Source organism: Eumetopias jubatus, unplaced genomic scaffold (assembly GCF_037043125.1).
Source record: "Eumetopias jubatus isolate StellerSeaLion01/CBP00866 unplaced genomic scaffold, mEumJub1_p1.0 scaffold_15, whole genome shotgun sequence".
NCBI classification, from domain to species: Eukaryota; Metazoa; Chordata; class Mammalia; order Carnivora; family Otariidae; genus Eumetopias; species Eumetopias jubatus.
In genome coordinates, this window is record NW_028274821.1 from 207,464 (window position 1) to 235,160 (window position 27,697).

The following is a 27,697-nucleotide window of genomic DNA, read 5'->3' on the forward strand; positions in this document are numbered from 1 at the left end:
CCTTCACTTCCCTGATATCATCCAGGCCCACCTGTGTTGCAGCACATATTAGTACTTCATTTTTTTATGGCCAAATAATATCTGTTGTGTGAACATACACAGTTCATCTGTTCATTAGTGATGGACATTTGTATTTCTTCCACTTCTTGGCCTGAGTAATGATACTGCTGTGAACATTACATTTGTGTACAAATTTTCATGGGGCCCTGTGTTTTCACTTTGCCCTGAGAATACACCGAGGGGTACCAGAATTGCTGGATCATACAATAACTTGATTGTTTTAATTTTGTTTTCAAAGTAACATCTTTCCTAACCCTCTCTCTGGCAAGTCATATGTGTTCCTCATCCCCTAGACTTCTGAGATATGAATGACTCAGGCCTTGGACAACAGTTTCTTCTACCTCTGCACTCGCTCCCTGGATGACATTATCAGACTTACCACTTCCAGCTCTCAGATACCTTCCTAGACCTTCATCCAGAACTCCAGATTTATATACCCAGTTGCCTTATTGTGACACCTCTATTTCCCGGTCTGATAAGCATCTCAAAGTTAACGTGCCAAAACTAATTCCTGATCTTCCCCTCTAGCCTGACCTGCTCCCAGGCCTTACTTATTTCAGTTACTGGTCATGCCATCCTCACTCAGACCAAAATCCCTGGAGTAAGTGTTAACTCCTTTCTCTTCCCAAAACCATTCCATCAGCAGATTCTGTGGTTGTGCCTTCAGAATAGATCTATAATGAAAAGACTCCCTGGTCTCCTTTCAGTAGAGATCCTGACAAAATATAAGCCAGCTTGTGGCATTCTTAACCAATCCCATCCCCACTCCATTTTCTCCTCTGGCATCATCCCTGTTCTCTTCTGTACTCCCTGCTGACCTAGCTCCAAGCAAGCCTGTGCTTACCTGAGGGCTTTGCAGGTTCTCTTTTTTTTCTGCTTGATTGCTTTCCCCCCAGATACTAACCGCACTCCGTAACCCTTAGCTTTTCACCCAGATGTCATTTTTTAGTAAAGCCTTTACTGACTATTGTCTTGAATAATGTAACCTGTTCTCATCACTTCAGTCCCTCTTCTCTGTTTTTCTCCAAAAGCATTATAATTTCACCTCTGACATGCTGTGTATTTTGCTTTATGTTGTTACTGTGTGTCCTTCTTAACCTTTCTCTTTTAGACTAGAACCTTCTTAAAGACATGAATTTTTGTCTGCTTTGCTTACTGCTGTCCTCAGCGCCTAGAACAGTTCTTGGCAAATGACAGGTGTTCAGTAAATATTGTTGACTTACTATTTCTTTCCAGTCTTTTTCTATGCATTTTTAAATAGTCAAGATCCAGCTTACGCTGAGACTGTAACAATTTATCTTTCTTCTTATGTCAGCAATCACTAATTATATCATCATAATTTCTCTCGGACATTAAAAATTACATTAAGCATAGGCAGCCCTCTTTTTGCACATTCCAGTATGCACAAATTTCAGTTATATCTAGTTCAGTTAAAAAATACAGCAGAACAGCTCACATTTCCATCACCGTGGTGTAGTGGTTGTGAGTAAAGTACGAACTGCTCCTAGCTGCTCAGCCACAGAACACTGCATACATCACGGATGAACATCACGCTCAGTGACCAGTGATGTCACTTCTTGCAGAATCTGCTGGTGACGGGTCACTGCACATCTCAGTTCGTGCACAGACAGCTAAGCATGTAGCTGTGTTGCCTCCTTGTCTCCAGTGATAAACCCCCACGACAGTTTACAAAAATCAATCATTGAAAAGGAACTGGCCAGCGAGGGTGGAAGTGCAGTGAAGAAGTAATTACTGATCATGCTAGAAGTGAGATTCAGATAGAACCTCTGCAGAGGTACAGGAGAAATGAGCTGGTAACCAGAGTAAAGGAGAGCAGTGTGATGAAAAAGATGTCCCCGGGGAAGTGATGTCAGCAAAATGCTTCACTTTGAAGGAACTCTCAGAGATGGTATTTCATGACATTGAAAACACGAAGGACAAAATGTTGGAAGTTGAATCAGATTAGAAAGGTGTCTGACAGTTTGCCAGTACACAGATGATACCCACTGCACATCATATGTTATAAGTTCTATGTTAGTAGGAAGGCAAGCACTGTTCAGGTGACTCTTGGTAAGTTTTTTTTATAAGGAAATAAAACGCTTTCTTAAGGTTTTCAATTACAGTGTAAATAAATACTAGTAAATGTTTTTTGTTCTTTTCATTAGTATTAAGAGATTAATAACATTAAAAGATTTATTTTAAGAAATGGACTCACATGATTTGGGGGCTAGCAAGTCTGAAATAGGTAGGTCAGCCTGAACTCAGGCAAGAGTTGATGCTACAGTCCCAAGGCAGAACTCTGTCTTCTGGAAACCTCAGATTTTGCTCTTAAGGCCATCAACTAATAGGAAGAGCCTTCCCTCCCCCTTATTATTGAGGGCAGTACCCTTTACTTTAAAACCAGCTGCAACAAAATACCTTCACAGGAACACCCACACCCACTCAATTAAATAACTGGGTACTCTACGCTAGCCAAGGTGACACCATCACAGTAGTTTTAGCTACACTTTGTCCAAAATGTAACACCAGACTGAAACGCCATGGTGTGACTTGGCAGATGAAGCCTAGTTATGATGCTGGTTAATAGCAGGTGGAGTGACTGTAATCATTTTCATCATTAAAACCAGTTGGTCTGATGACCCAGTGTCTGCCTTTGTAACTTCTTGAAACTTTTTTCTTTAGCAGCTGTGTTTTATATTTATTACAAAATTAGACATCTTTATCAGTATCCCAAACTCAGCAGGCCATGTGTCCAAGGTTGGTTTATGCCTAGAGTGACAGTATGAACAGGGTGGCTCTAAAGCAGGAAAGTGATAATCTTGTCTAGCTTTGACATCACAGTGAAGGCTTGGGAAAGGGGAGAAAGTAGGAGACCCAGCAGGCCAGCTAATGGGGTAGACCCTCTGCCAGGATGCTCTTCCAGGGGTATTTAATACGTCATTTCTGTAGTCCCAGGAGTTGCTGCTCAACTGTCTCATCCTGCTGTTTAAATGAATTAAATCATCAAGCAGTGCTTAGCATAGTAGCTTAGCATAAGGACACACGGAAACTTTTGGTTGATTTTTTTTTTTTTTTATGTTGATTTATTTGAGGGCGCCTGGGTGGCTCAGATGGTTGAGTGTCTGCCTTCGGCTCAGGTCATGGTCCCGGGGTCCTGGGATCGAGTCCCTCATCGGGCTCCCTGCTCCTTGGGAGCCTGCTTCTCCCTCTGCTTCTCTCTCTCTCTCTCTCTCTCTCCCTCTGTCTCTCATGAATAAATAAATAAAATCTTTAAAAAAAAATGTTGATTTATTTGAGAGAGTGTGCAGGAGCAGGGGGAGGGGTGGAGGGAGAGAGTGAATCTCAAGCAGACTCCCTGCTGAGTGTGGAGCCTGGCGTGGGGCTCAGTCTTAGGACCCTGAGATCATGACCTGAGCCGAAATCAAGAGTCAGACCTAGGCGCTTCTTGTTCACTGTTTTTAAGAATTAAAAAACAAGGTATCTTTAGGGCGCCTGGGTGGCTCAGTTGGTTAAGCGACTGCCTTCGGCTCAGGTCATGATCCTGGAGTCCCGGGATCGAGTCCCGCATCGGGCTCCCTGCTCAGCGAGGAGCCTGCTTCTCCCTCTGACCCTCTTCCCTCTCGTGCTCTCTATCTCTCATTCTCTCTCTCTCAGATGAATAAATAAAATCTTTAAAAAAAAAAAAAAACAAGGTATCTTTAAAATTCCCTCAGACTACTCTTTGGTATTAGTAAGTACAGAATGGTTTCCCTACACATACACACACACAGAATAATTCTTAATTTGCACAACAATTTAAAGATTATCCTTTTTAGGGGCGCCTGGGTGGCTCAGTCGTTAAGCGTCTGCCTTCGGCTCAGGTCATTATCCCAGGGTCCTGGGATCGAGTCCCGCATCGGGCTCTCTGCTCTGCAGGGAGCCTGCTTCTCCCTCTCCCACTCCCCCTGCTTGTGTTCCTACTCTCGCTCTCTCTCTGTCAAATAAAATCTTTAAAAAAAAAAAGATTATCCTTTTTATCTGTAAATAAAATTATCAGACAACCTACTTGAGAATGACTTCATAAGTTTTACGTAGTCGTTTCATGACAGACTAATTTATCCATTTAATAAAACAGGTGTGGGGCACCTGGGTGGCACAGTCTGTGAAGCATCCAGCTCTTGCTTTCAGCTCAGGTCATGATCTCATAGTTGTGGGATAGAGCCCTGCATCAGGCTCCACACTCAGCATGGAGTCTGCATGGGATTCTCTGCCCCTCCTGCTTGTGCACTCTCTCTCTCTCTCTCTCTCTCCCTCCCGCCCCCTCTCTCTAAAATAGATAAATTTGTAAAATAAAATAAGCATGTAAGAGTGCCCACAAGTAGAAAAGACTAGTACTTTATGTGCTTTAGGTTAGAGACCCTGAAAGGTTAACAGATTAGTTTTAATAATTGGTTTGAATTGTGGGCTTAGGGGTTAGGACTCAGGTTCTGGAGCCACCTCACATCTGAGCTGAATCCTGCCTCTGCTGCTTCTGAACCTCGGGCTGGCTGCGTACCCTAATGGAACCTGCCTCAGTGTAAGGATGTGCGTGTGAAAGGCGTGGAAGTGCGTGGCGTAGGTGGATGCTAGCTGTTACTGTTGCTATTACTTAAAACACACTGAGCTTTCTTGGAGTCAGGATTTGTAGTGGCCCTACTGCTTCTAAGATTAAGGAAAAGTCTGTTTACTTATATTTTAATTAAAACAATTTCACTTTCATCTGCTTTTTGTTTCTTCTTTGTTTTAGTGCATCTTCCCTACTTCTCTCCCTTTACCTCAGAACAAAGCTGCATGCCCAGCCCTCCTGCGCATTTCGTTCTTTCCTTGAAGTTTCTGGCACCAACTGTTTTTTGACCCTTCTCCAGCTTTGCAGATTCCCTTTTCCAAACTTTAATTGAATTAAAATCACCTTATATGTCGCATTTCTCATGTGCCCTCTTGCTCTGATTGATATGTTCCCTGTGAAGGGAAGCTTTGTACTGTGCAGGGTCTCATGTGTCTGCAGTTACTTGGCTCTTTGTTAAAGGAAAATCATTTAATCCTTGATCTGTTACTTTCTTGACACAAGGACAGGCTGAATGGAAATCCACTGTGGCTTAGAAATTACATTACAGGGTTTGATTCCTGGGCAGGGATTAATAGTTTATTTCAGAAGAACTAAACAGCTTTCCTTCTCACCCTGCCGTCAAGTCTCCCTCGTACCTCCCCCTACTTCAGTTTGCCTGACTCCAGGCGGTGGGCTCTAGGTTTACTGGTGGCTGATAGGAGATCGGAATCCTGTTCCTGTTCCCCCTCTTCCCCGCTGTGTGACTTTGGTTTCCTCTTAAAGTTCAGTTCACCAGACCTTTTGAAAGCCCTTACTTACCAGGCCTTGTAGTAGGCACCAAGGGTCCAGAGATGTGAAGAAACCATCCCTCTGACCTTAATCTCCATTTCGAATCGGATAGAAAAGATGGACAAATAACAAGTGTTGAAATCGCAGTAGAAGAGAGAGCTATGTAGTGGGCAGGAGTTTGTTTCGTAGCCCACAAAAACTAGTGTGAGGAATTCTGTTCGTGTAGCTAAGAGAAGAGAGAGAGGAGGAAGTGCTCACCCCGGAGTTGGGAAGAAGGACTAGTAGTGTACCTAGTCTACGTGTGGGAGGTGTACGCAGGCACAGCAAAGGCCTGCTGGCCAAAAGGAAGAGTGTGCTCGGAAAGCTAAGTTCTACATATAGCCAAAGCATAGGATGTGTGTTAGGTGCCGGATCTTGGAGGGTACTGTTGGTGTGCAGTGCTGAGCAATTTCAGATACACGACAGTAGAAAATGTAATGGACACCCATGTACTTAGCACCCAGTTTCATTATTTATCAACATTTTCCTACTCGTCTCCTCTGTCTCAGTTTTCCCCACCCATTTTTTTAATAAAAGCAAAGTTCAGAAACTCATTATTTTACCCATAAGTACCCGCTGAAAAATTTAAACTGTGCAGTGGAGACCATGGCATGGTTTTAAAGAATTTTTATTATTATTTTAGAAAAGTGTGAGTGAGGGGGAGGAGCAGAAGGGAGGAAGAGGAAGAGAATCTGAAGTAGACCCTGCTCAGAGCGTAGAGCCTGATGCGGGGCTCAATCTCACGATCCCAAAATCATGATACAGGCTGCAACCAAGGGTCTGACGCTTAACTGACTGAGCCACCCAGGCGCCCACATCATTAGTGTTTGATGTAGTGTTCGGTGATTCAGTAGTTGCATAGAACACCCAGTGCTCATCACAACATGTGCCCTCCTTAATACCCATCACCCCCAACCCCCTCCCCTCAAAACCGTCAGATTACTTCCCGGAGTCCACAGTCTCTCATGGTTCATCTCTCCCTCTGATTTCTCCCCCTTCAGTTTTCCCTCCCTTCCCCTGTGGTCCTCCGCACTATTCCTTATGTTCCACATCTGAGTGAAACCATATGATAATTGTCTTTCTCTGCTTGACTTATTTCATTAGAATGTTTTTAAATGACAGTTTGTATTTAATGCTTCAAATTATTCTCTTTGGGGGCCAGTAAAAGAAATTGGAGCATTTAGAACGGAAAAATTACAAGTGATTGGGGGACCACGATGTAAATTTGAACTTTGTTGTTGCTTTCCTCTGCAGGGCCTGCTGTCTTTTCTGAGTGCCCCCCTCATAGGCGCTCTGTCTGATGTGTGGGGGAGGAAACCCTTTCTCCTTGGCACTGTGTTCTTCACCTGCTTCCCAATTCCACTGATGAGGATCAGCCCTTGGTGAGTGGCTTGGCCCTATACCATCATGACTGCCTATTTTGGGTCACATGTGAATAATACATCTGCAGAGCATATCTTAACCGTTTCAAAGCGGTCGATAGCTGTATGTTTATTTGATCTCTTTTGGTAATACTGAAAGCTAGTTTGGGTTCTAAGATGTTTAAAGATGTCTCTAAGGGCAGCTGTAGTTGCCATCAGGTCAGTTAAAGGATTGGGTCCTGGGAGGGGGTGACGGTCCCTGTGCTCACCCCTGTGGCTCAGTTGACTACAGGTGTGTTGTCATCTCACTGCTCTAGGGTACCGGATGAACAGAGTTTTACATCAATAGAGCCTAAGAGCCTGTTCTGTCTAAATCATAATATGAATTTGAATTTGATCTTATTTTTTCATGATAAATAGGGAGAGAATATTTAACATATAACCAAGTACCAAAGATGGTTTGGAATTTGCACCTGATCTGTACCTTAGTTGTTTTTCTTGGTTCCAGAAGATGGTATGTGGCTAAAATTTCTGTTGCTGAGATGCTCGTCCTAAGGTGTGAAGAACACACCTTAAAATGGAAGGTTTTTTTGTGTGTCTGTGTATGTTTTAATACATTAATATTTCTTTTTTGGCTCATGTGAAAATATCATCATTTGATTATCTGATAATTTTGTGTCAATATTTGTTACATTGTAAATATGTTGGTTACCCATAGTGGATCATTTTATTTTCTACCAGATGTTTTATCAAATACTTTTTGGTATTCAGTCTTTCCAAGAACAAGTCATGCTTTTCAAATAAATGAGGGCTTTTTTTTTTTAATGTCCTCTCAATATCTTAAAATATTTTTTCTTCAGATTTTGAAATGATTTTGCCTCTTCCCTTCCAATTTTCATGCTGTTGCTTTTGCTTATATTGATTAATGAATAATACTAAGTAAAAGTGATAATGGACCTAACATCTCATGTATATAAAGGGAATGTTGTGATTTTTCATCATTCGAGTGTTAAGGTAGCTTTTGCATTGAAAAATACTATGTTACAAGGGGTACCTGGGTGGCTCAGTCGTTAAGCGTCTGCCTTCGGCTCAGGTCATGATCCCAGGGTCCTGGGATCGAGTCCCACATCGGGCTCCCTGCTCCGCGGGAAGGCTCCTTCTCCCTCTCCCACTCCCCCTGCTTGTGTTCCCTCTCTCTCTGTCTCTCTCTGTGTCAAATAAATAAATAAATAAAATCTTAAGAAAAATATGTTACTATGAAGAATTATATTAATAGATTTTCTAATAGTGAAATATCATTATGTCCTAGGATAAACCCTACTTTTTGTTCTGTGGAATTTTGTTTGGTAGTATCTTAACTAGATTTTTTTTTAAAGCACCTGTGCATATGATTGAAGTTTTAGTTTTAAACACAATAATAGTTTTTGTTGTGATTTCTGCTTTTGTGTAGCTCTTTATTTTTAAGATTTTACATACTTGAGAGTGAGCATGAGCACGTGTGCACGCAAGGGCCAGGGGAAGGGCAGAGGGAGAGGAGAGTTAGACTCCCCTGAGCAGGGGGTGCCACGTGGGGCTCAGGCCCGGGACCCTGAGATCACGATCTGAGCCGAAGGCAGACGCTTAACCAGCTGAGCCACCCAGGCGCCCCTGTACTTCTTTTAAAGTTATTTGCTATATGTGTCTTTTTCTTAGCTAAAGCTAGGAAATTTTAAGTTTTTCTCTTCTGTTGGCTGCCTTTAAAACTGTATCTTTACTCAATCCCCTTTTCTTCCATTTTTTTCAACTGCATGTACTGACACCCTTTAAGCAATTACAGACTTGGTTTCTTCTTCCCCATCTTGATTATCATTTTATTAGTTGTCCATTCTATCTTTAAATATACATATACATGTATTTGTTTTTAAATTTATTTCTTGGTTTATAATTTTTACATGATAATCTTTGGCTCTGGTTATAAAAGTGTATGCACACTACCTCTCCCCCGGGTAATTAAAATAATCATTTTATAGGTGGTACTTTGCGATGATTTCTGTGTCTGGAGTCTTCTCGGTCACGTTCTCTGTGATATTTGCCTATGTAGCTGATGTCACTCAAGAACACGAGCGAAGTACTGCTTATGGATGGGTAAGATTATAGTTTATGTTTTTTAACCAGAGAAGTAATTAGGGTTCTATTTAAAAATGTACTGGAAAGTAAGATTTAAAATAAATTATAAATAATGACCTTACATAAGAGAAAATCTAAAGCAATTGAAATCAGAAAAGGAGATTTATGAAGTTTAAAATAGTAAGATGGAAATTACTAGTAATGTATCCTCTGGTTTTAGGGTGAGTTGTCAGCTGCAAAACTGTTTCAAAAGTTGATTTGATTTGTTTCATATTAGCTTATCTCTTGAGGAGCCATAAACAGTAAACAGGTGCTGAGCACAGAAGTCCCTGTGCACCTCATTCATAGTGGAGAGGTGCTGCCCCTCAGCCCTGTTAATCCACTGTTACTGTATTGCTGGTTGTGTATCTCAGGCACTTATTTGGGACATGGTACTGTAGAAGAAGGACTACATTTATTTGGCAATTAATTTTTGAGTGCATAACAAAAGTTATAGGAGACTTTGTTTTGGATCATCGAGTATTAGAAAATCATTTCTAATTTTCTGAGGTGTAACTATGGCTTTGTGGTTCTGTTGGGGAACAAAGACTTGTACAGGATGGCAGGCTGAAGCCCTTGAGGTCAGTGTGTCATGACTATAAGTTGTTTTGGGGGGCGGGGCGATGCCATGTGAGCAGTCTGTGGGTATGTGTCCAATGCGTGAACTTGCTGAGTCACGTGGGTGTTGTTGAGGGGGGAAATTTTCCCTTCTTCCCTTCTAGGTTCTTTGGCTACCCTAATAATAATTAAATTGACATAAGACAGATTAACAGGAGGGAAACATTTAATTTTGTACAGAGCTCCACAAAGACCTGAGAGACCCAAACGCATTTGGACAGTTGAAGCTTATATGCCATCCAGAAAAAGGGGGTAGGGGTCTGGGACTTCAGAGAGGAGGAAAGCCATTCACAGGAAGATGAGAAGAGCAAATGTTTGGCAAATAAATGTTTGCCCATGCCATGCAAATAAATCTTTCTGATAGAAAAAGTTATCTTTGGCGATAGCTCCCTTCCTGATACAGGCCCCCATCTAAATTCTTTTAGGCTCTGAGAGGCAAAAAAGCTTTCCCCGAGTGCGCTGGGCCTTAATTGCCTTCAACCGAATCAGTCTACGTGCAAAGGGGTATAGTTGGGGTGCTGCATTCTCCCCTCAGCATGCACTGTGCTCCTCTTCCTTCAACTTCCTGTGTTGGAAAATGTTTACAGTGAGGAAAGGTGGAAGAAGACGACTCTGGCTGGGTTGTTGAACAGGTTGGAGGAGGACCAAAGGCCAGAAACCCAGGTTACTTATCTCCTTTCCCAAGCCTTTGTCTTCCCTCTAAATCTTACTTCCTGGGAGATAGGAAGGAGTCATAACTGCACAAAGATCAGTTGTTGCTGTTCCATAAAACACACCAGCAGCTTTCACTTTGTTGACTTTAGACATTAGTTTAAAAACAACTTCTTCAACATTACTTGCCCTCTACCTCCTGCCCGCTTCCCCCCCCGTTCATCTTCCCTCCCACCCTGAACGCCCCCCACAGCACACCCGAAGACCGTCTGCACCTGCCATCCCCAAGGTGCCGTGGAACAGGACAGAGGGAGGGGCTCTAGGGAGCCTTCGAAGGAGGCAGGGGCGTGCAGGGTGGCTCCTAATAGTCAGCCGGAAGCCTCACGTACCACATTTGTGCAGCTTTTCTGTACGTGATGGGAAATACCCATTGAGATATTAACTCCCCTCCAGTTTTAAAAAAATTTTTGTTCTTTGCTTTCGGCCAAAACAAAACAAACAAAAAAACACCACTCACAAAGCTGTTGTACCGAGTATTCACGCTTTGAGGACAGATTTCCGAGAAAGAACAGACCTCGCCACCCTCTGCTAGCACACCTCAGCTGTAAAATGGCAGTCACGCTTCCGGCGTCATCGGGCTGCCGAGGGGAGCGAGGGAGAGAGCTGGCTGTGCTGGCGGCCGGCAGGTAAGGTGCCAGGACTTGGTCACAAGAGTCAGGGTGTTGGCCAGTGGCCTTTACGTGTGCCCTAACGTGTCAGATGTGAAGATGACAGAACTAAAAAAAAAAGGAAAGGAAAAAAGCTTTCAGGCTGCGTATCTTAGAGATAGAGGAGGATTTACTGCCAGTTATTTACAAGATTGTCCATCAAGTCTAGCTGGGGTTTTAGAGCCGTTAAAGAATGTACAAAGTATGTACACCTTCCTCCACTGCGCCAAGAGGTGGCAGCTCTTTCAGGGCTGCAGCAAGGAGTAGTCCTGTTAACTGAGTTAATGCTCACTGAGAGATTGTTGTGGTGAAGTCACCCTTTAGATTTATTTACCAGAGCTGTGCTGCGCATGAGGTGAATTAGGGATTTAGGTAAATATGCAAACTAAGCAACAGTGCTGCTCTGAATAAGTTCATGGGGTCATAGATCCCAGAAACTCAGTCATCCAGCAAGTACTGAGCCTCGGCTGTTGGGGAGGAACAGAACTGATCGGATGGAACAATTTAGGGAACCGCGGCTGTTCTCCACCCTTTCTGATACTTGAAACTTGGCACCTAGCTTACTTTTATTTCCATATTCCACGTGATTAAATTGGCTCTCAGAATATTCACTATTATTACATAGAGATTTTCACACTAAATTCTTACTGTTTCTCACTATGAAATACATCTCTACATTTATTTTTCACATACTTGAAGAAACTGATCTCTCAAGTGCTATACCTGGTTCGGTCTCCCACTTAGGGAGGAAAAAATATAGGTGCACGGCAGCAGAGGGGTTGATGGGGGGAGGGAGTCCTGAGCGCTGAGGGACCTAACGAATCAGGGGTGCGTTAGGACTGGTAGGCCTGCCCCTCTGTGTCAGAGAACATCTGCCCTGCTGTCTGAGTCATTTATGGGGCTTTCAGCTCTTCAGATACATAGACTCTTGAAGTCCTAAACTCATGTCTTTTTTTTTTTTTTAAGATTTATTTTAGAGAGAGAGAGGACGAGAGGGGGAGAGGGAGAGAGAGAGAAGCAGACTCCCCGCTGAGCAAGGAGCCCCACGCAGGGCTCGATATCACGACCCTGAGATCATGACCTGAGCTGAAATCAAGAGTCAGACACTTAACCGACTGAGCCAACCAGGTGCCCCCTAAACTCATTTCTTAACCTCTGTTTTGGAAGCTTAAAAGAAAGATTCTCATTAAGATTTCTGCCTATGCCAATTTCAGGTTTTCTCTGTAGCAGTTTACAAATAAATTATGGAAATACTAGAAAAGAGAGCACTTCTTTCTCAGAGCAGTGTTGCAGGATGCATCACATGGATGGGAAAGATGAATTACAAAGTTTACCATGGTTTGGAGTGCATGCATTACGTATTAATGAGCGTTAATCTCATTACATCCGAAGTAGCTACTGTATCCCTTCCAAAATTTTCTGAGGGGGAGCTTAGTAGAATGCAGTCATTTTCCATTCAAAACTCATGGATCAAATGTATTCTTATATATTAAATCATTTTTCTGGAATAATAAATTTAATTCCATCATTTGTAATGACTGAATCTTGAGTTACTGAAAAATTTTTGTTTTATAAAATGTCCATTTGGCTAGAAGACAATTACGATGGTAGATTTAGAAATGCCATTTTGACAAATAATGAAATAAATTATTTAAACTCAAGTGATTATTAGATCCTTTAGACTTGGAATGCTGTGGGATTATAAGAACCAGTTTCAGCTGAAATTAAGCAGCTGTAAGTCTAACTGTACATTTTGGTGGGAAAGATTATTTTCGAGATTAGAAAATGGCTTCTCATTCCTGCTCATCATATGAACTTGAGTTATTTAACTTTTCTGTTGCTGTTTATTTGTACATTGAGTAGTAATCTTGTTTACAATACAGAAATGTGAAGATTAAGGAAATGAAAACTTATGAATAAATGACTTATTGACCCATTTTGTGCAGAAATGAGGTGGTTAGGTGCTGGACGACCCCGTGGCAGTGCTCCCATAGCTGCCTGCATGTCACTGCAATTTATAATGTGACTTATGGGACTGCCTTGATCTTTTCAAATATGGAAAAACCTGAAGGGCAGGAGCTCTGTCTTCTTATTCATCAAGTGCAGAATGGGTACTAAGTAAATACTGAACCAAGACATTCCTGTTCCCCAAGTTGGAATTCTCTACACCTTCTTTTCTCCCCCAGTTTTTATTGGACTTTTGGCTTCTATAGTATTTTTAGTATAATACTAATATCAGATATATTGTATTTTCACATTCGTTTGCGGGTGCTGGGTGAAGGAAGAATGTCATTGGCTAACCAGGTGTTGTCATAATTTTAACCGTAGGTAATAATTTCAGTGGTTTCTTTTAAAACCCATTAGAAGTTTAGATAACCAGTTTATTAAGTCTATTTTTGGCATTCAATCTGGTTATAATTTGGAGACTGTCCATTTAAGCTTCTGAACATTCAGATTACATTCCAAGATAAAGGAGGCGCTCTACATTAGGAAAAGCATGTGAAGAGGCTCCACATAGATTCAGGTGCAAATGTGATCAGTTGGTTCTGTGGTCTCTGGTATAGAACGGAGGTTGGGAGTGACGGAAAATAACAGCCCAGGGATCTCAAGGTGAGAAGCTTCAACTGTCTCTCAGCACGTCTTTGTTGTTTTTCTTTTGTTGTTGAGCTTTTTCTCTAAGAATATCAGGGATTTTTTTTTCCCCTTCTCTGTGCTAATGCAATGGTCACCAATAATAAAATAGTAAAACAGTGCATGTTTTTAGGCTATGAAATCAACACAGTCCCTGAGTAATTTGGAAGTTTTACAACACTGGCCCTGCAGACATTGTTTTTTCATGCCCTTTCTCCCCACGTCCTTGTTTTCCAATTAAAGACGACTAAAGTGTGTATGTTTTATTCATGGGGAAGTTTTTCTCAATTTTTATTTCTAATAGGATCATTTTGTACTCTTGTAGCTTTTCAGGATATCTCCGTTTAGTTCATAGTTTGGGAACAAGTCCTTAAAAGGAAATGACTTTCTCTTTCATTCTTAAAATGTATGTGCAACACGTTCCTTTTGTTTTGTTTAAAGCCAAGGAGGGATGGCTGTAGGTACATATCTGTGGGACCCTGTGTAAGACGCAGGAACATAGGTGTGCACCTGTAGCAGGTGGGGCTGAGTGAGTGTGTGCTTTCTGCATGTGCATGTGGTAAAGGATGGGACCCTGGGTGAGAGAGTGCTTTTCCACAGGTCTCAGCCACCTTTGCAGCCAGTCTGGTCAGCAGCCCAGCCATTGGAGCATACCTTTCAGCCAGTTACGGAGACCGCCTCGTTGTGCTGGTGGCCACAGTGGTGGCTCTTCTGGACATCTGCTTCATCTTACTGGCTGTTCCAGAATCTCTGCCAGAGAAAATGAGACCACTTTCCTGGGGAGCTAAGATTTCTTGGAAACAAGCAGACCCTTTTGCGGTAAATATCCATTTCTTTCTCCAGCAAAAATAAAAACAAAAATTTAATTGCACATAAGGCCTGAAGGTGTCTGTGCACCAAGGAATGTATAGAATTTATATTTCTTTCCTTTTTTAATTTTTTTTATTAGGGAGGAAGAGAGGGATGGGCAGAGGGAAAGTGAGAGACTCTTACATGTTCCATGCCCAGCGTGGAGCTCAACTCGGGGCTCAATCTCATGAGTCAGACACTTAACCGACTGAGCCACCCAGGCACCCCTAGAATTTATTTTTAAGTCAAGTGGGTGGTAGGTATCCTAAGGAAAGAGAGAAAAAAGGTCCTTAATCCCTGATGAGGATTTAGGAAGGAAGTGGTTTTTTTCCTATTGCATGGTGGTTTTCATTTTTTTTTTTTTTTTGGTAAACAAAATGAAGGTGGCTGTTTGAAGTGTTCATTTTCATTCAGTTAAATTCAGAAAAGATGAATAGATTTGGTCTGACTAGTTATTTTCTAGGTTGTTAATATACATCCACTTTGACCAGAGGCTTTGAACTTGTATTTTGCAGGTTGAATGGATTCTTTGTTTCCTGTAACTTTTTAAAATTTGGGGCATTTTTTTTTTAAAGAATTTTATTTATTTTTCAGCAGAGAGAGAGACAGCTAGAGAGGGAACACAAGCAGGGGGAGTGGGAGAGGGAGAAGCAGACTTCCCGCGGAGCAGGGAGCCCGATGCGGGACTCGATCCCAGGACCTGGAATCATGACCCGAGCTGAAGGCAGACGCTTAACGACTGAGCCACCCAGGCGCCCAAATTTTTGGCATTTTTAATTTTTTTTTGGAAGGAGTCTATTAACAAAAAGTACTGAGAAGAAGAATCTTATCCCTCCCCTTTTCCCACTTTATCTGACTTGAAATTGTTCTTGAAGAAAATATGTGCAGAAAAAAATAACCAGAGATTTGATTGCTGTTTTTAAACACCTTTTAGGAAAAATGTGTAAAAGAAAAATAACTCATCAAATTTTTTTCCAGAAAGATCCCTCAGGTCATGACCTGGGGACCCTGCTCGTTTTGTTTGTGCCATGATGTCAGACATTGAGAAGGAGGTGCTTAGAGAAGGAACCCAGGCGTGGACCCAGGGGCCCGTCAGGTCTCCCACTTTCTTGTCATGTAGTGACCAAGTTATGCATGGAAACTCCGACTGCTGCCGTGTACTCTTCCAGGCCTACCGCAGGCAGCCAATCCCCATAGACGTGAGATGCTTTTGCTGTTCACACATGAAGGTTACAATTACGGTGACCCTAGGATGCACTGAAGCACTCCCCAGTCCTTAGAAAACAACACACCTTTTGGTCTTCTCAGAAATTCTGTGTAAAAAGAGATGTAAGAAGGACTTTTAGACAAAGTTGTAACATTCAAAAGTTACTGGTTAGAGAATCTTGTCACTGACCCCATGACTGGAGCGTACTTATTTGTCTACCAGTTTTACAGGCAAATTGAATATTATTAACATCTTAAAGAATATAGTAAATTTATACTGTAAAAACCCTGAACTCTTTATGGACTTAAAAGGGTTATATTATGAATGAAAGAGAGATGAGATTTTCTTAAAAGGTTCTGGAACAATGTTTTTTCAGGGTCTGTTCATAGGATGTGAACCAGTATGGTTAACAAAGATGAGCAAGTATTTGTGGGGGAAACTTGTTTTGGTTTTAAGCTGTAATACTTTAAACATAGAGGACTTGTAACCACAGCGTTAATGTTTACCTGCTTTTGTAGTCCCTTCAACTTTTATAATTCACCTTAACAGAACAAAACAACGAAGCCAATATCCTGGAATATCAGTGACTTCAGTGTCGCCTGCTTTTTACATGTTTCTCTTTCTGCTTATTCCTAGTCACTGAAGAAAGTTGGAAAAGATTCTACTGTCTTATTAATTTGCATCACTGTGTTTCTTTCATACCTTCCTGAAGCTGGACAGTATTCAAGTTTTTTTCTCTATCTCAGACAGGTGGGTAATGTGTGCCTAGTAGGTTTAGAACATGAAGAAAACCAAAGGTTAGGATCTGTTGAAAAGTATTGTGGGGAAAACGGTATATAGAGAAAAAAAATGTGTGGAGTTGCTTCTAGTTATAGTAAGTATAGGCGCTGACATATAATTAGAAGTCGGCGGACCTGTAATATGATATTTTAAAATACTGTAAAATGTTTAATCTGGGAAAAATTTCCTTGAGAATTAGCATAAACAAAGTTTATCATAATGTTTTAAATCTTCATTAAATTTCAGAGAGAGGTCAAGTTTGTTTGATGGGACCTGACCTGGGACATCTTCAGTAGGCCATATAACTCAGTGCTGCTGTAGACTTCAAGGGGGCTCACAAGCAATAATCAAGGCAGCTGGCTTAAGGCAGTTTCAGAACAAGCTCCCTTTCCAACTGTTGTTTCAGTTTCTCTGGGGTTGCAGAGACACGAGGTCCTTCCATAGCAAATCCTGCCCTGGTCTTTTACTGATTTCCCTGGAAGTCCTTCTCGGGGCTTACTCCACGTGGCAGAGCAGGCCTCCTCCTAAGATAAATTCCTCTATTTCTGGGGATATTTTTAATTGAAACTTGTTAAATTCACCCATCTCACAATTTTTCTGAAAGTGTGAGACTAATATTTTATATGGTGGCATATAAGTAAAACTTTTTTCAACCAGTCCTTTTTCAGTTTTGCTCATCTGGGGTGGGCAGATGCTGGAGATTTAGTGGGAAGACTGGTGAGGTAGCACGTTTAATGTAGAAAATTATATGTGCATTTGTAATTAAATTATGCATTAAATTAACTGCATTTAATGTAGGAAAAATGGGAAAGCTTAGGGAAGTGAAAAATCCTCTCATTCCTTCAGAAAAAACAACTATGGATATTTTCTTTTTCTACCCTTTTTTCCTGTATGTATTGGCTTATGGCACCAGCACCAGCATTTAACAGTTAATCAGAATCATTTTCGGTTGTTCTATATTTGTGCTTTTAAGAGCAGTTCACACACACACATTTGAGTTAAAATTGGTATTTGTAAATCATATATGTGATAAGGAACTTGTATCAAGTATTAACTTTTGTAAGTGAACAATAAAAAGACAACCCAACTGAAAAAATTCAGAAAAAGATTGAATAGATACTCGTCCAAGGAAGCACATGAAAAGGTGCTTAACATTAGCCATCAAGGAAATGCAAATCAAAAAGAGGTGTTTCTTCACACCTGCTAAATAAGACGGCTGTAATCACAGACAAAGGTGTGGGGAAAGGCAAATTCTCACCCATGGCTGGTGGGGATGTAAAATGGGGTGGGAGAGAGTTGGGCAGTCCCTCAAGTGTTCAAACTAGGGTTTCCAGCAAATCTATTCCTACGTAAGTAGCCAAGAGACATGAAAACACATGTCTCCGTAGAAACTTTTATACAAGTATTTATAACAGCCAAAAAGGAGAAACAGCTGATGAAATGTATTGACAAATGAACTGTATGGCAGGATGTTACTGTTTGGCAATAAAAAGCAGTGAAGTGCTGGTACCTGCTGCAGCATGGACAACCTGTCAAAAGATGCTAAATGAAAGAAACCAGGACCATATATTGTTTGATTCCATTTACATGAAAGGCTCAGAAAAAACAAAGGCAGAGACAGGGAAGTGTATCACTGGCCGGACAGAGGAACAGGCTGGAGGAATGGGACTCCTGATGGGGTACCATGTTTCTTTGAGGAGTGATGACATTTTCTACAATTGACTGTGGTGATGGTTGCCCAACTCTGTGAATATTCTCAAACCACCGAATTGTATACTTCTAATGGGTGAATTGTAGGATACTTAAGTTCTTTCTTGATGCTTTAAATATGTATATGTTTATATTTACAAATACAGGCTGAGAAATAAGGCTACTTTTCAGGTTCCAATTTTTTTTAGTTGGGTTTCATTAGCAAGTAATAGGCTATTTGCCAGCAGCACTGACTTGGAAACCTGAGATTCTAGCTCTTTTATTAGCTAGTTATAGGGGTACCTGGGGTGGTTCAGTCGTTAAGCGTCTGCCTTCGGCTCAGGTCATGGTCCCAGGGTCCTGGGTTCGAGCCCCGCATTGGGCTCCTTGCTCAGCGGGGAGCCTGCTTCTCCCTCTCCCACTCACCCTGCTTGTGCTCTTGCTCTCTCTGTCAAATAAATAAATAAAATCTTAAAAAAAAAAAAGATTATTAGCTCGTTGTGTAACTAGAAGCAAGACAATCATTTATTAAATGAATAGAAAGCATACAATAATTTTTAAGTCCTTTTCCTGATTTTTATAGGATTTCAGAAGAGGGCAAAAATACTTGACTTTTTAAAAACGTGGTATTTAAAACCTAAACTTTTAGCCTTTCAGAGCTTCTGTTAAGGTTGAGAGGCTTATAAATTATTGCCTGCTCACTTTGCTTCTCGAATCACCATGGAAGCTTTTTAAAACATGCCTGGGCCTGGGCCCAGAGAGTCTGAATTTAATTAGTCTCAAGTAGGTTACAGCATTTCAGTGCTTACCCCCCTCCCCTTCTCTGTTGCCCACATGATTTTAATGTGCAGCCAAGGTTGAGAGCCACTGACTTGGCTAATGAGCAGATTCTCTGTTGGTAGAACCAAAAGTCAGATCATTTTCTTCATGTTCTCTCTAGTGTTTGGTGATGTTATATTTGTCTCTTGGTGGGTTGGAGATGGGGATTATTTTTTATATTATCTATAAAGTGTTTTCTTTCCATTTCCACAGGTCATAGGTTTTGGATCTGTTAAGATTGCGGCATTCATAGCTATGGTAGGAATTCTTTCTATTGTGGCTCAGGTGAGTGTCATTTCATCCATTTTTTCTTTATCATTTTTATTTGGAGAGAACCAGATTTACAGGAAACTGCAAAGAAATAAATGTTCATGGGGAACCCCTGCACCCCTCTGTCAGTACCCCTCTCCTCCCCTGCCACGGTAACATCTCTTATATCTGTGGTGTACAATATCAGACCCAGTAAACAGGCATGGATACAGTCTACAGAACCATCTTTTTTTTTTTTTTTTTTTTGAGAGAGAGAGGCAGCCAGGGGGTGGGGGTGGGGGGTGGGCAGAGGCAGAGAGAATCTCTGACAGACTCCACAATGAGCTCAGAGCCCAACACAGGGCTCGATCTCATGACACCAAAAATGACTTGAGCCAAAATCAAGAGTTGGATGCTCAACCGACTGAGCCACCCAGGCACCCCAGAACCATCATTTTTAATAGAATGTTGAGATTGTAATTTAGGAGGAATTTAATACAGCTTTTCAGTACTTTTTAGGATACCTTTTACCTCTACTGGTCAGTTCAGCAAATAACAATTTGCTTTTACAACCACCAATAGTCTAACTCCATATACTGCAAAATAAGCTTAAAATAAAGAAGCACTCTCCTGGTTAATGAGGAAAGTTTAGTAGCAGTGGAAAACAGAAATGAAATCAGTAACTGTTCCAAACCCTGCTATCCCCAGGACTGAAGAGGTGTGGTAATGAGTGCATTAGAACATATGAAATGAGTAAACATTTCCCCACCCATTATAAATATAGGACCACAAAAGGCAGGGTATATGACCTTTAAACGAACTCACTGACATGCCTGGGTATATTCACGGTATCACATGGAACTGCCTAGAGGCCACTCCCTGAAACGGCTTCATGCTGCTTTATAGCATGGGGCCCAGCAGAGTGCTCTTCAAGGAGAAACAAGGCGGCTATGAGACTGTTTTGCCCAAACGTTAGAACTGACAAGGCTCAAAGGACTGCATCAAGGCAAAAAAAACCTTTTATTTTTTCTTACCGAACTTTTTAGTGAATGTCAATTATGTTGAACTTTCAAGTTGCTCATGATTTTGGTTTGCATTTATAGCAACTCTGGTGAGTCCGTTAGCCAAAACTCTTTTATCCTCTGCCTTTATAGACTATCTGAGCTAGTCGTTTAGCAGACTATATATCTGTTAAAAGTCAAATTTATATTAGTCCAACTTTCTGACACCATGAACTTCCAGCAGAATCCCACATAGTCTGTAAACGTTCAGCAGGGGTTTGCTCTTCCCTGGTGGTGAAGTGATTGGCATTTCTCCAAAGCGTCTGAGTCGTGTGCTTCTCAATCACGATTAATTGGTGAACAGCTATGATGACCTTTGGCAAGTGCTAGCAAAGCATTAGATAAACAGGCTTTGGGGAGGGCTCTGAAGGCTCTGAGCCCCAGGTTAGCCTCGGAACCTCCACAGCTCGACTCGAAAGCTCCGTCAGTACTGCGTGGCTTCCCTGCTCTCAGGCCAGACTGTGTACCTGTAGAGGCCCTTGGTCATTGTAAATGGGCTCCCCTCATTAAGCTGGCATCAAATCTGTGCACTCACATGGTTTCTCAAGACTATCTCCTTTGTTTTACAGACAGTCTTTCTTACCATCCTGATGAGATCATTAGGGAATAAGAATACTGTCCTCCTAGGGTTGGGCTTCCAGATGTTCCAGTTAGCCTGGTATGGTTTCGGATCTCAGGCCTGGTAAGCCTCTCCTTTGCATCCTCATGAACTAACAGACGGAAGCATCTTCTAGGACTTGAGTTGGCTGGATGTGATGTGAAGGAAGCAAGGGTTACTTTGCTGGTTTGGTGTCCTCAGTATTTCAGAAAGGATGTTTAGACTTAATGTGGGGAAGGACGGAGGGTAAGTACTCTCAGATTTTTGTTAAATTGCCTTTGCCTCAGCGGTGAAGTTCTTATTTAACTGGATGTGTGTGCCTCCTCCAACGCCTCAAAAAAGTTTTACGTCTGCTTTTTAAACATATTTGTCAATTTTTAGTGACCTCACATAGTCCACAAGAAGACAAGAAAAAAATGGGTATGATGGGGTTCACTGCCATAATTAGCTGAGTGACTTTGGGTAGTGACATAACCTTTGTAACATTAAGCATCCGAGTTAGACGAACACAAATATCTCCAAAACCATGTGTGCCCTAAGGCAGTTATTACTGCTAGCACATTAGATGCCCATAAACAGGAAGGAAATTCAAAATAAGCCCTGAGGAGTAAGAGGAAATGTATGTGCCTGCTTACCAAATACCAGATTTTCTATCTCCATTTTACATACGAGAATTGATCCTCACTTTACACATGCTTAGAGGAGCTAGAAATGTGGTCAGTGGTTCAATGGTTGATTCTTCTTGTTCTTGAAGATTCCAGTCCTGTGAACTTTGGTTCAGTAGCTGATTTGGTCAGACTTGTGCTACGTTTCAAAGATTTGCTGACCTGCAAGGGTTTTTCTTTTCAGTTAAGGACGTGCACATTAGCCTCCCCAAGGAAAGTCTGGCCAAACAGGTTTTCAGCCTGATGAGGGCCTCACTTTGCTCACACTCATGCTTCATACTTTAGTTCCTTTCATAGTGACCCTGAACTTCAGGTCTCTGTTTCTGTTGGTGGCATATGACACTTGCTTGAGGGGTGGCAAACTGAGCAGCCCGAGGGCAGTGCGAAGGTGAGAAGCACAGAGAGAAAAGCGGAAAATCAGTGAGGAAGATGTGGTGTTTATAGAAACAAATCCTTTTGAACTTCATTGAGCTTATACATCTTAAAGATGGTAATGGGCAAACAAGGAGGAAGAACGGATTTCGAAGGAGGTAACATAAAATAATGAAATCTTCCCAGCTGTGAAGTAATCATTAACAGTATGATGTAGGACCTTCCAGGTTTAAAAAAAAAAAAAAAAAAAAAAAAAAAATCCATTTTTTAAAGAGGGAAAAATAAATACAACCTAACAGGAGAAAACAGAAAGCTTTTTGTGGTTCTGCCAGATTGTACTCTGAATGGTAAGCTCCTTAGGGCTGGCCTGCCACCTGACTGCAGTCGCTCGTCATTGCAGGATGATGTGGGCAGCAGGGACGGTGGCCGCCATGTCCAGCATCACATTTCCAGCAGTCAGCGCCCTCGTCTCTCGGAATGCAGAGTCAGATCAGCAAGGTGAGGTCGCTGTCCCCTTCCCGTTTTCCTCCTTTAGCTAAGATACACTCCAGGTCACGGAGCAGGTGATAGCCATGTGGTCCCTTCTCAGCAATTACAGCTTTCTCTTTTCCCTCCTGCTTCTGGACTTTCAGAATACTAAGGATTAGAAATAGAACTATCCAAAATAAAAACAAAAAACAAAACTATCCATTTTCTCTCTTCAGTTTTGAGTCTTCTCGTGTGTGTTACCACCAGAATCACTTTTAACAGATGTAATGTCAAATAAGGAAAGACTGGTTAGTAAAGCAATGAGTTCTTTATTTAATCACCATAATTACTGAAATTTAATTTGGAATCAAAGTCCATTAGCTTAAATTAGGAAATGATTTTTTGAGGGGATAAATAAGTAAATATGTGTACTTTGGAAACAATTAAAATGGAGACCACCACGTGGAGAATAGCACTCTACCATCTAGACTCATCGTGAACCTCTGGCTTCTGTCAGGCAGTTCCCACTGCCAGAATTAATCCTTTCCTTCTCCATCTGTTAATGGTTCACCTAAAGTAGTCAGGAAGTAGTGAATTTTAGAAGGAAAATCTTTTAAATTCATTAGAGTCTTTTTAAAAGTTCTAATAAAAAACTAGATTGGAAAAGATTAATTCATTGCACCTACTTTTCCACATCAGAAATTAGCCATCTTATTCATACCCATTTTTAAAGTGTCACAGATTCTGTGTGTCACCCTGTGGGAAATCCCTTGGCTGTGTGTCCTTGGGGAGGTGTTACATCTGAAGAAGTGAGACAGCTGTGGGCACTGCCTTGATGTCTGACAGGCACCATCTGGCCTTTCATGACATGAATTCTCTTTGGCTGTTATGGTTGTATGTTCTAATACAGATGTTTCTAAATGTCAGTGTACAACATTACTGGAACACATTAAGTTGAATCATATTTGAACGATTTTGACTGTGGAAACATGCATTTTCATATGATTCAAGCTAATATTTTATCTGCCACATTAGAAGTTGGTACTTCTGGGATTTTTCAGTGCAGGTTACCATGAGGAGCTCACCATGAGGAGCAGTCTGTGTGAATGTGCCCCAAGTACACAACTTTGGGACTGCTATGGACTCATATAAAGGGCTCCAGGAGACAAAGGGCAGATTTTTCCTGTAAAAGGATCATTAGATGAGTAGAGGAGGAAAATCTCATTCCATAGAAAAGTGGAAATTGCCTATAAATGGAGAATAATTATTAGAGTTTTTTTCATTTTTTTATTCCCCATTTATAAGAAGGCTCTAACTGTTACGTGGGGAATTCGGCCCCAAAAGAAATTTCACAAACATCACTGTCATTTCATCTCCTTATAGATCTTAGGGGAGAGAGTTAGGACAACATTAACAGGGCATAGTAAAACCCGTAATATATTTGTGCACCAAATGGAACTATGATGGGCGAAGTCCCTAATCTACTTCCCTTAGCACAGACTACTCATACTCAGTCCAGCTGAGCAGAGTATCACAGTTTGTAAGAAAATACTGTTAAGTCCCTAATCTTGAGATGCTTTTCTGAGAAGACGGGCTCCCTTCTCTCCATTCTCATGCAGGAGTCGCCCAGGGGATCATAACTGGAATAAGAGGGCTGTGTAATGGCCTGGGGCCAGCACTGTATGGCTTCATATTCTACATGTTCCATGTGGAACTGACTGAGTTGGAACCAGAACTGAATTCTGACAATGCTGCCCTGCAGGTAATTTGGTGATAAGTCTAGTTTTATAACCATATGTCTGATGTCTGATGATAGCAAAATCTGAACTTAAATCTGGAGAATGTTCTTGTTCATCTGATGTTTCTCTTGTATGTGCTCTGTTCACTGCTTCCTGGGATTGAGGAAGGGTCAGTTCAGTGATGTAGTATCTTCTGCAAAAAGCTCTGTCTTAATTTTGTTCAGAGTCCATTTTTACCTACACAAGTATCTGATCGGAATCCTGTCCTCTGGTGAAGCCCAGCGAAGGCCAAATAAAATGTGAAATGACCTAGATCCCTGCTAGGAATTGAGCTAGAGTGCTTTTTCTACTACATTTCTTCAGTCGTTCCTTTAGTGTAAATTTCTGTATAAAATTCTTGATGTTCACGAACAGAGTACATAATGTGAGGTCACGGGATGGGGACTGGAGACCCACAACTGCCACTTAAAGGCTGTTGAAAAGTGGTGCAAAGAACAATGATTAGTTGCCCTCTGTCATATTCCAAACACAGGCTCTATGGGAATTGGCCTTGATACTGAATGAAACATTTGCTTATGAGAAAATGATTTACTGTTGGATGGTTTGGGGGAGTCCAGGGCTAATTTTGAAGACTAACCGAATCCTTTATCTCCGTTTGTTTCCCATGCCCCTCAGGGAGCTGTCATCCCAGGCCCACCGTTTTTATTTGGGGCATGTATAGTTCTCATGTCTTTCCTGGTTGCCTTATTCATCCCTGAATACCATAAAGGCAGTGGACTTCAAAAACATAGCAACAGCATCAGCGGCAGCCTGACCAACACCCCAGAGCAGGCCAGTGATGAGGACATTGAGCCACTGTTGCAAGACAGCAGCATCTGGGAGCTCTCTTCCTTCGAGGAGTCTGGGAATCAGTGCACTGAGCTGTGAACTTGGCAGAAAGCGGGATTCTGCAGATGCCTTCTCTGAGAGCCGTGGGAGCCACACCACACGGAGACTCCATGGTGCTGGAAGGGAGATGCTAGTGGCACCCTTCATGGCCAGGTTTGAGAAGTAACCCTCTCCATCCCTCCACTGCCCCCCCGCCCCGCTCCTGTTCCTTTCCTTCTTTTTGTGGTATATTAGAACAATATTCAAAGTAGTTTCCTGCAAATTTTGCAACTCTCAAAGTCATCTGGAGTCCAAACTTTGAAACTCAAATAGAAAGATTTCTTACCTCTGGTAGGATGGCTTTCCTTGAATAACTCTGGAGGAAGAGTGATAGCAGTTTTTCCATCTCCTTTTCAGTGGAAGGTGCAGGGTGGGAGTGGACTGCCATCTCTGGCAAGATCCGAGGTAAAAAGTCCCTGCTTATTTTCTTCCTTCCTGTTTCTCTGATCTGTGCCCGCTTAGCCCACGGGTGTTCATGAGCGGCCGCTCCAAGAGTCACTCAGTATCAGGGATCTATTGCCTTTGTTCAAAGGTCAACAGAAACCCAAATCTTACTCTCCTTTCCTTGTCTCTACTTCCTGTCCTTGGCTAGAATGAAGTTCAGCACATACACCTCTGGACATTAATAATGATCAGTGATAACCTATATTAGATAAAAGGAAAATTTTCTTAAAAATTTAAATTATGAAGAACTAGCAACTCAGATCGCTGGCCCTGGTGTTTTGGTCAGATTCCAGGTAATTTTACAGAAGAAAAACGCACATCTAGTGTTCTGGTGGCAACAGAGAATTTGAAGGGAGCTTCTAAGAAAGTTTTCAATAATACAAATATTCCTAAGTGAGGATGAGAATTAATTAGTGACCGGATACCAGTGGAGTTTATATCCAAGTTCAGACTCCTAGAACACATTATTACCATCTGCTCCTTGCTGCATCTTCTGTCTTCTCGATTTTTCTCGTTCATCTCACTCCTGCCTTAACTGCTCTATTGTATGCATCGGTTTTCAGTCGGGTCTTTATTTCCATCTGTTTATCTGACTTTTGAATTTCATGGGAATATGCACATCAGATTCTTTTCTAAAATGTGGTTTAGGAAGCTCAGTTTCACAATAAGTGTCTTGCTAATTTTTCAAGATGTTCTATGGACAGAAAACTTTACAGATTTATATGTATTTTCCTGCACCAGTAAATCGACCATTAACTAGGCCCCACCCACCTTGAACAGAGCACTCCTCTGAAAGTTTTATAGGTATGAAATATATGTAGATATTTGTAAGGAGTTTTAAATTTTTTTTGATGGGGTGCTGTGTAAATCTTGTATTTATAAATGTAATGAAGGTGTTGAAAGAAAAATATATATACAACTTTTATAAAAGGATTGTGTACTGACTGAACACATTTAAAAGAAAATATATTTTGAAACCTGTTCTGCTGTGAACAGAGATAACATATCTTTTTACTATGCTGTTGGTTTTTAAGTTAAGCTTCCTAATGCATAATAAATTTGCAATGGATACCTTTATGTCTTGTGTTTCTTTAAAGCAAATAGTACCATTGATCTTTGGGTTCTCTTTTGGGTGGGTATCAACTAAATTCTTAATCCTTAATTAAGCTAATGCAAAAAAGAGGTATATTTTCAAAAAATTTGATTTTTAACAGACTCCCTTCAAAAACCTATCATAGCTTTTTCATCTAAAATAAAAAAACAGAGACACAAACATATTTGTACACCCATTTACTGGCATTCTTCATAATAGCCAAAAGGTGGAAGCAACCCGAGTGTTTGCTGTTGACTGAATGGATAAAGGAAATATGGCATTTACATACAAGGAAATCCTCAACCTAGGGAAGGAAGGAAATTCTAACTCACACCACAACATGGATAAACTTTCAAGACATGATAAGTGAAGTAAGCCAGTCACAAAAGGACATACACAGTGTGGTTCCACTTTAGTCAAATTCAGACAGAAAGTAGAATAGCGGATGCCAGAACTAGGAAAGGGTAAGGGGGAATTACTGTTTAATGGGTAGAGTTTCAGCTTTGCAAATGGACATGGTGAGGATGATTGCATAAAAGTGTGAATGTACTCAGTGCCACTGAACTAAAAATGGTCAACTGTAGGTTATGTGTATATTTTGCCACAATTTTTAAAAAATGCTCTCGTGACATCTTTACTATTGCTTACCAAAATTGCAGTTTCTTTACCCAGTATAACGAATGTCAAAACTGGGATAAAATCTACCATTTTAACCTTACAATTTAGTGGTTTTTAATTTATTCACAAGGTTGCACAGCTGTTAGGACTATCTCCAGAACATTTCCATCATAGGCTGAGGGAACAATGTCCACCATTGAATTATTAAACCAGACTCTTATGGAAGGGCTGCCACTTGACCAGTGATGGAATTTCTAGGCTAGGAAGTGAGTTCTGTGGGGTGATGGCTGGGGCTGACAGTGTACCTGGTTCTGCCTGTGCTGGAAAAACTGCAAACTGGGTTTGGCTGCTACTCTCGGGAAGAACCGCCACTGCCAGCATGAAGAAGCGTCACCAGAATGAAGCTGTGGGAAATGAGAAGGCAGGAAGGAGTCCGTTAGTCCCTCCTCTTCTTCAGTATGCAGTTTCTATCCAGCACCCTTCATCAGCCGACGGAGCCAGCTGACAAAGCAGAACAGGTGTGTGCCGAGGAAAGGACAGGCTGGGACTAAGAC

At 41.4% G+C, this 27,697-nt stretch overlaps 1 protein-coding gene and 1 long non-coding RNA gene across 4 annotated transcripts in view; one reads left to right on the forward strand and one right to left on the reverse strand.

Moving 5' to 3' along the window:
* SLC71A2 (solute carrier family 71 member 2) overlaps window positions 1-26,509 on the forward strand; it is a 71,264-nt gene extending 44,755 nt beyond the window's left edge. The window contains exons 4-12 of the mRNA XM_028093054.2: window positions 6,707-6,834; window positions 8,823-8,937; window positions 14,166-14,384; window positions 16,258-16,371; window positions 19,123-19,194; window positions 20,789-20,901; window positions 22,255-22,352; window positions 23,942-24,084; window positions 24,737-26,509. Of these exons, the coding sequence (XP_027948855.1) occupies window positions 6,707-6,834; window positions 8,823-8,937; window positions 14,166-14,384; window positions 16,258-16,371; window positions 19,123-19,194; window positions 20,789-20,901; window positions 22,255-22,352; window positions 23,942-24,084; window positions 24,737-24,988 (1,254 nt within the window). The 3' untranslated portion in view covers window positions 24,989-26,509. The remainder of the gene's footprint in view (window positions 1-6,706; window positions 6,835-8,822; window positions 8,938-14,165; window positions 14,385-16,257; window positions 16,372-19,122; window positions 19,195-20,788; window positions 20,902-22,254; window positions 22,353-23,941; window positions 24,085-24,736) is intronic.
* Window positions 15,174-27,697, reverse strand: part of LOC114200755 (uncharacterized) — a 32,085-nt gene continuing 19,561 nt past the window's right edge. Inside the window, exons 2-4 of one of the 3 annotated variants that reach the window (XR_015766835.1) lie at window positions 27,449-27,547; window positions 18,394-18,538; window positions 15,174-15,727 (exon numbers count right to left, since the gene is read on the reverse strand). This is a non-coding gene — a long non-coding RNA (uncharacterized LOC114200755). Of the gene's footprint in view, window positions 15,728-18,393; window positions 18,539-20,192; window positions 27,548-27,697 lie in introns of all 3 variants that reach the window. The other 2 variants (XR_015766834.1, XR_003607515.1) reach the window with 2 other exon arrangements.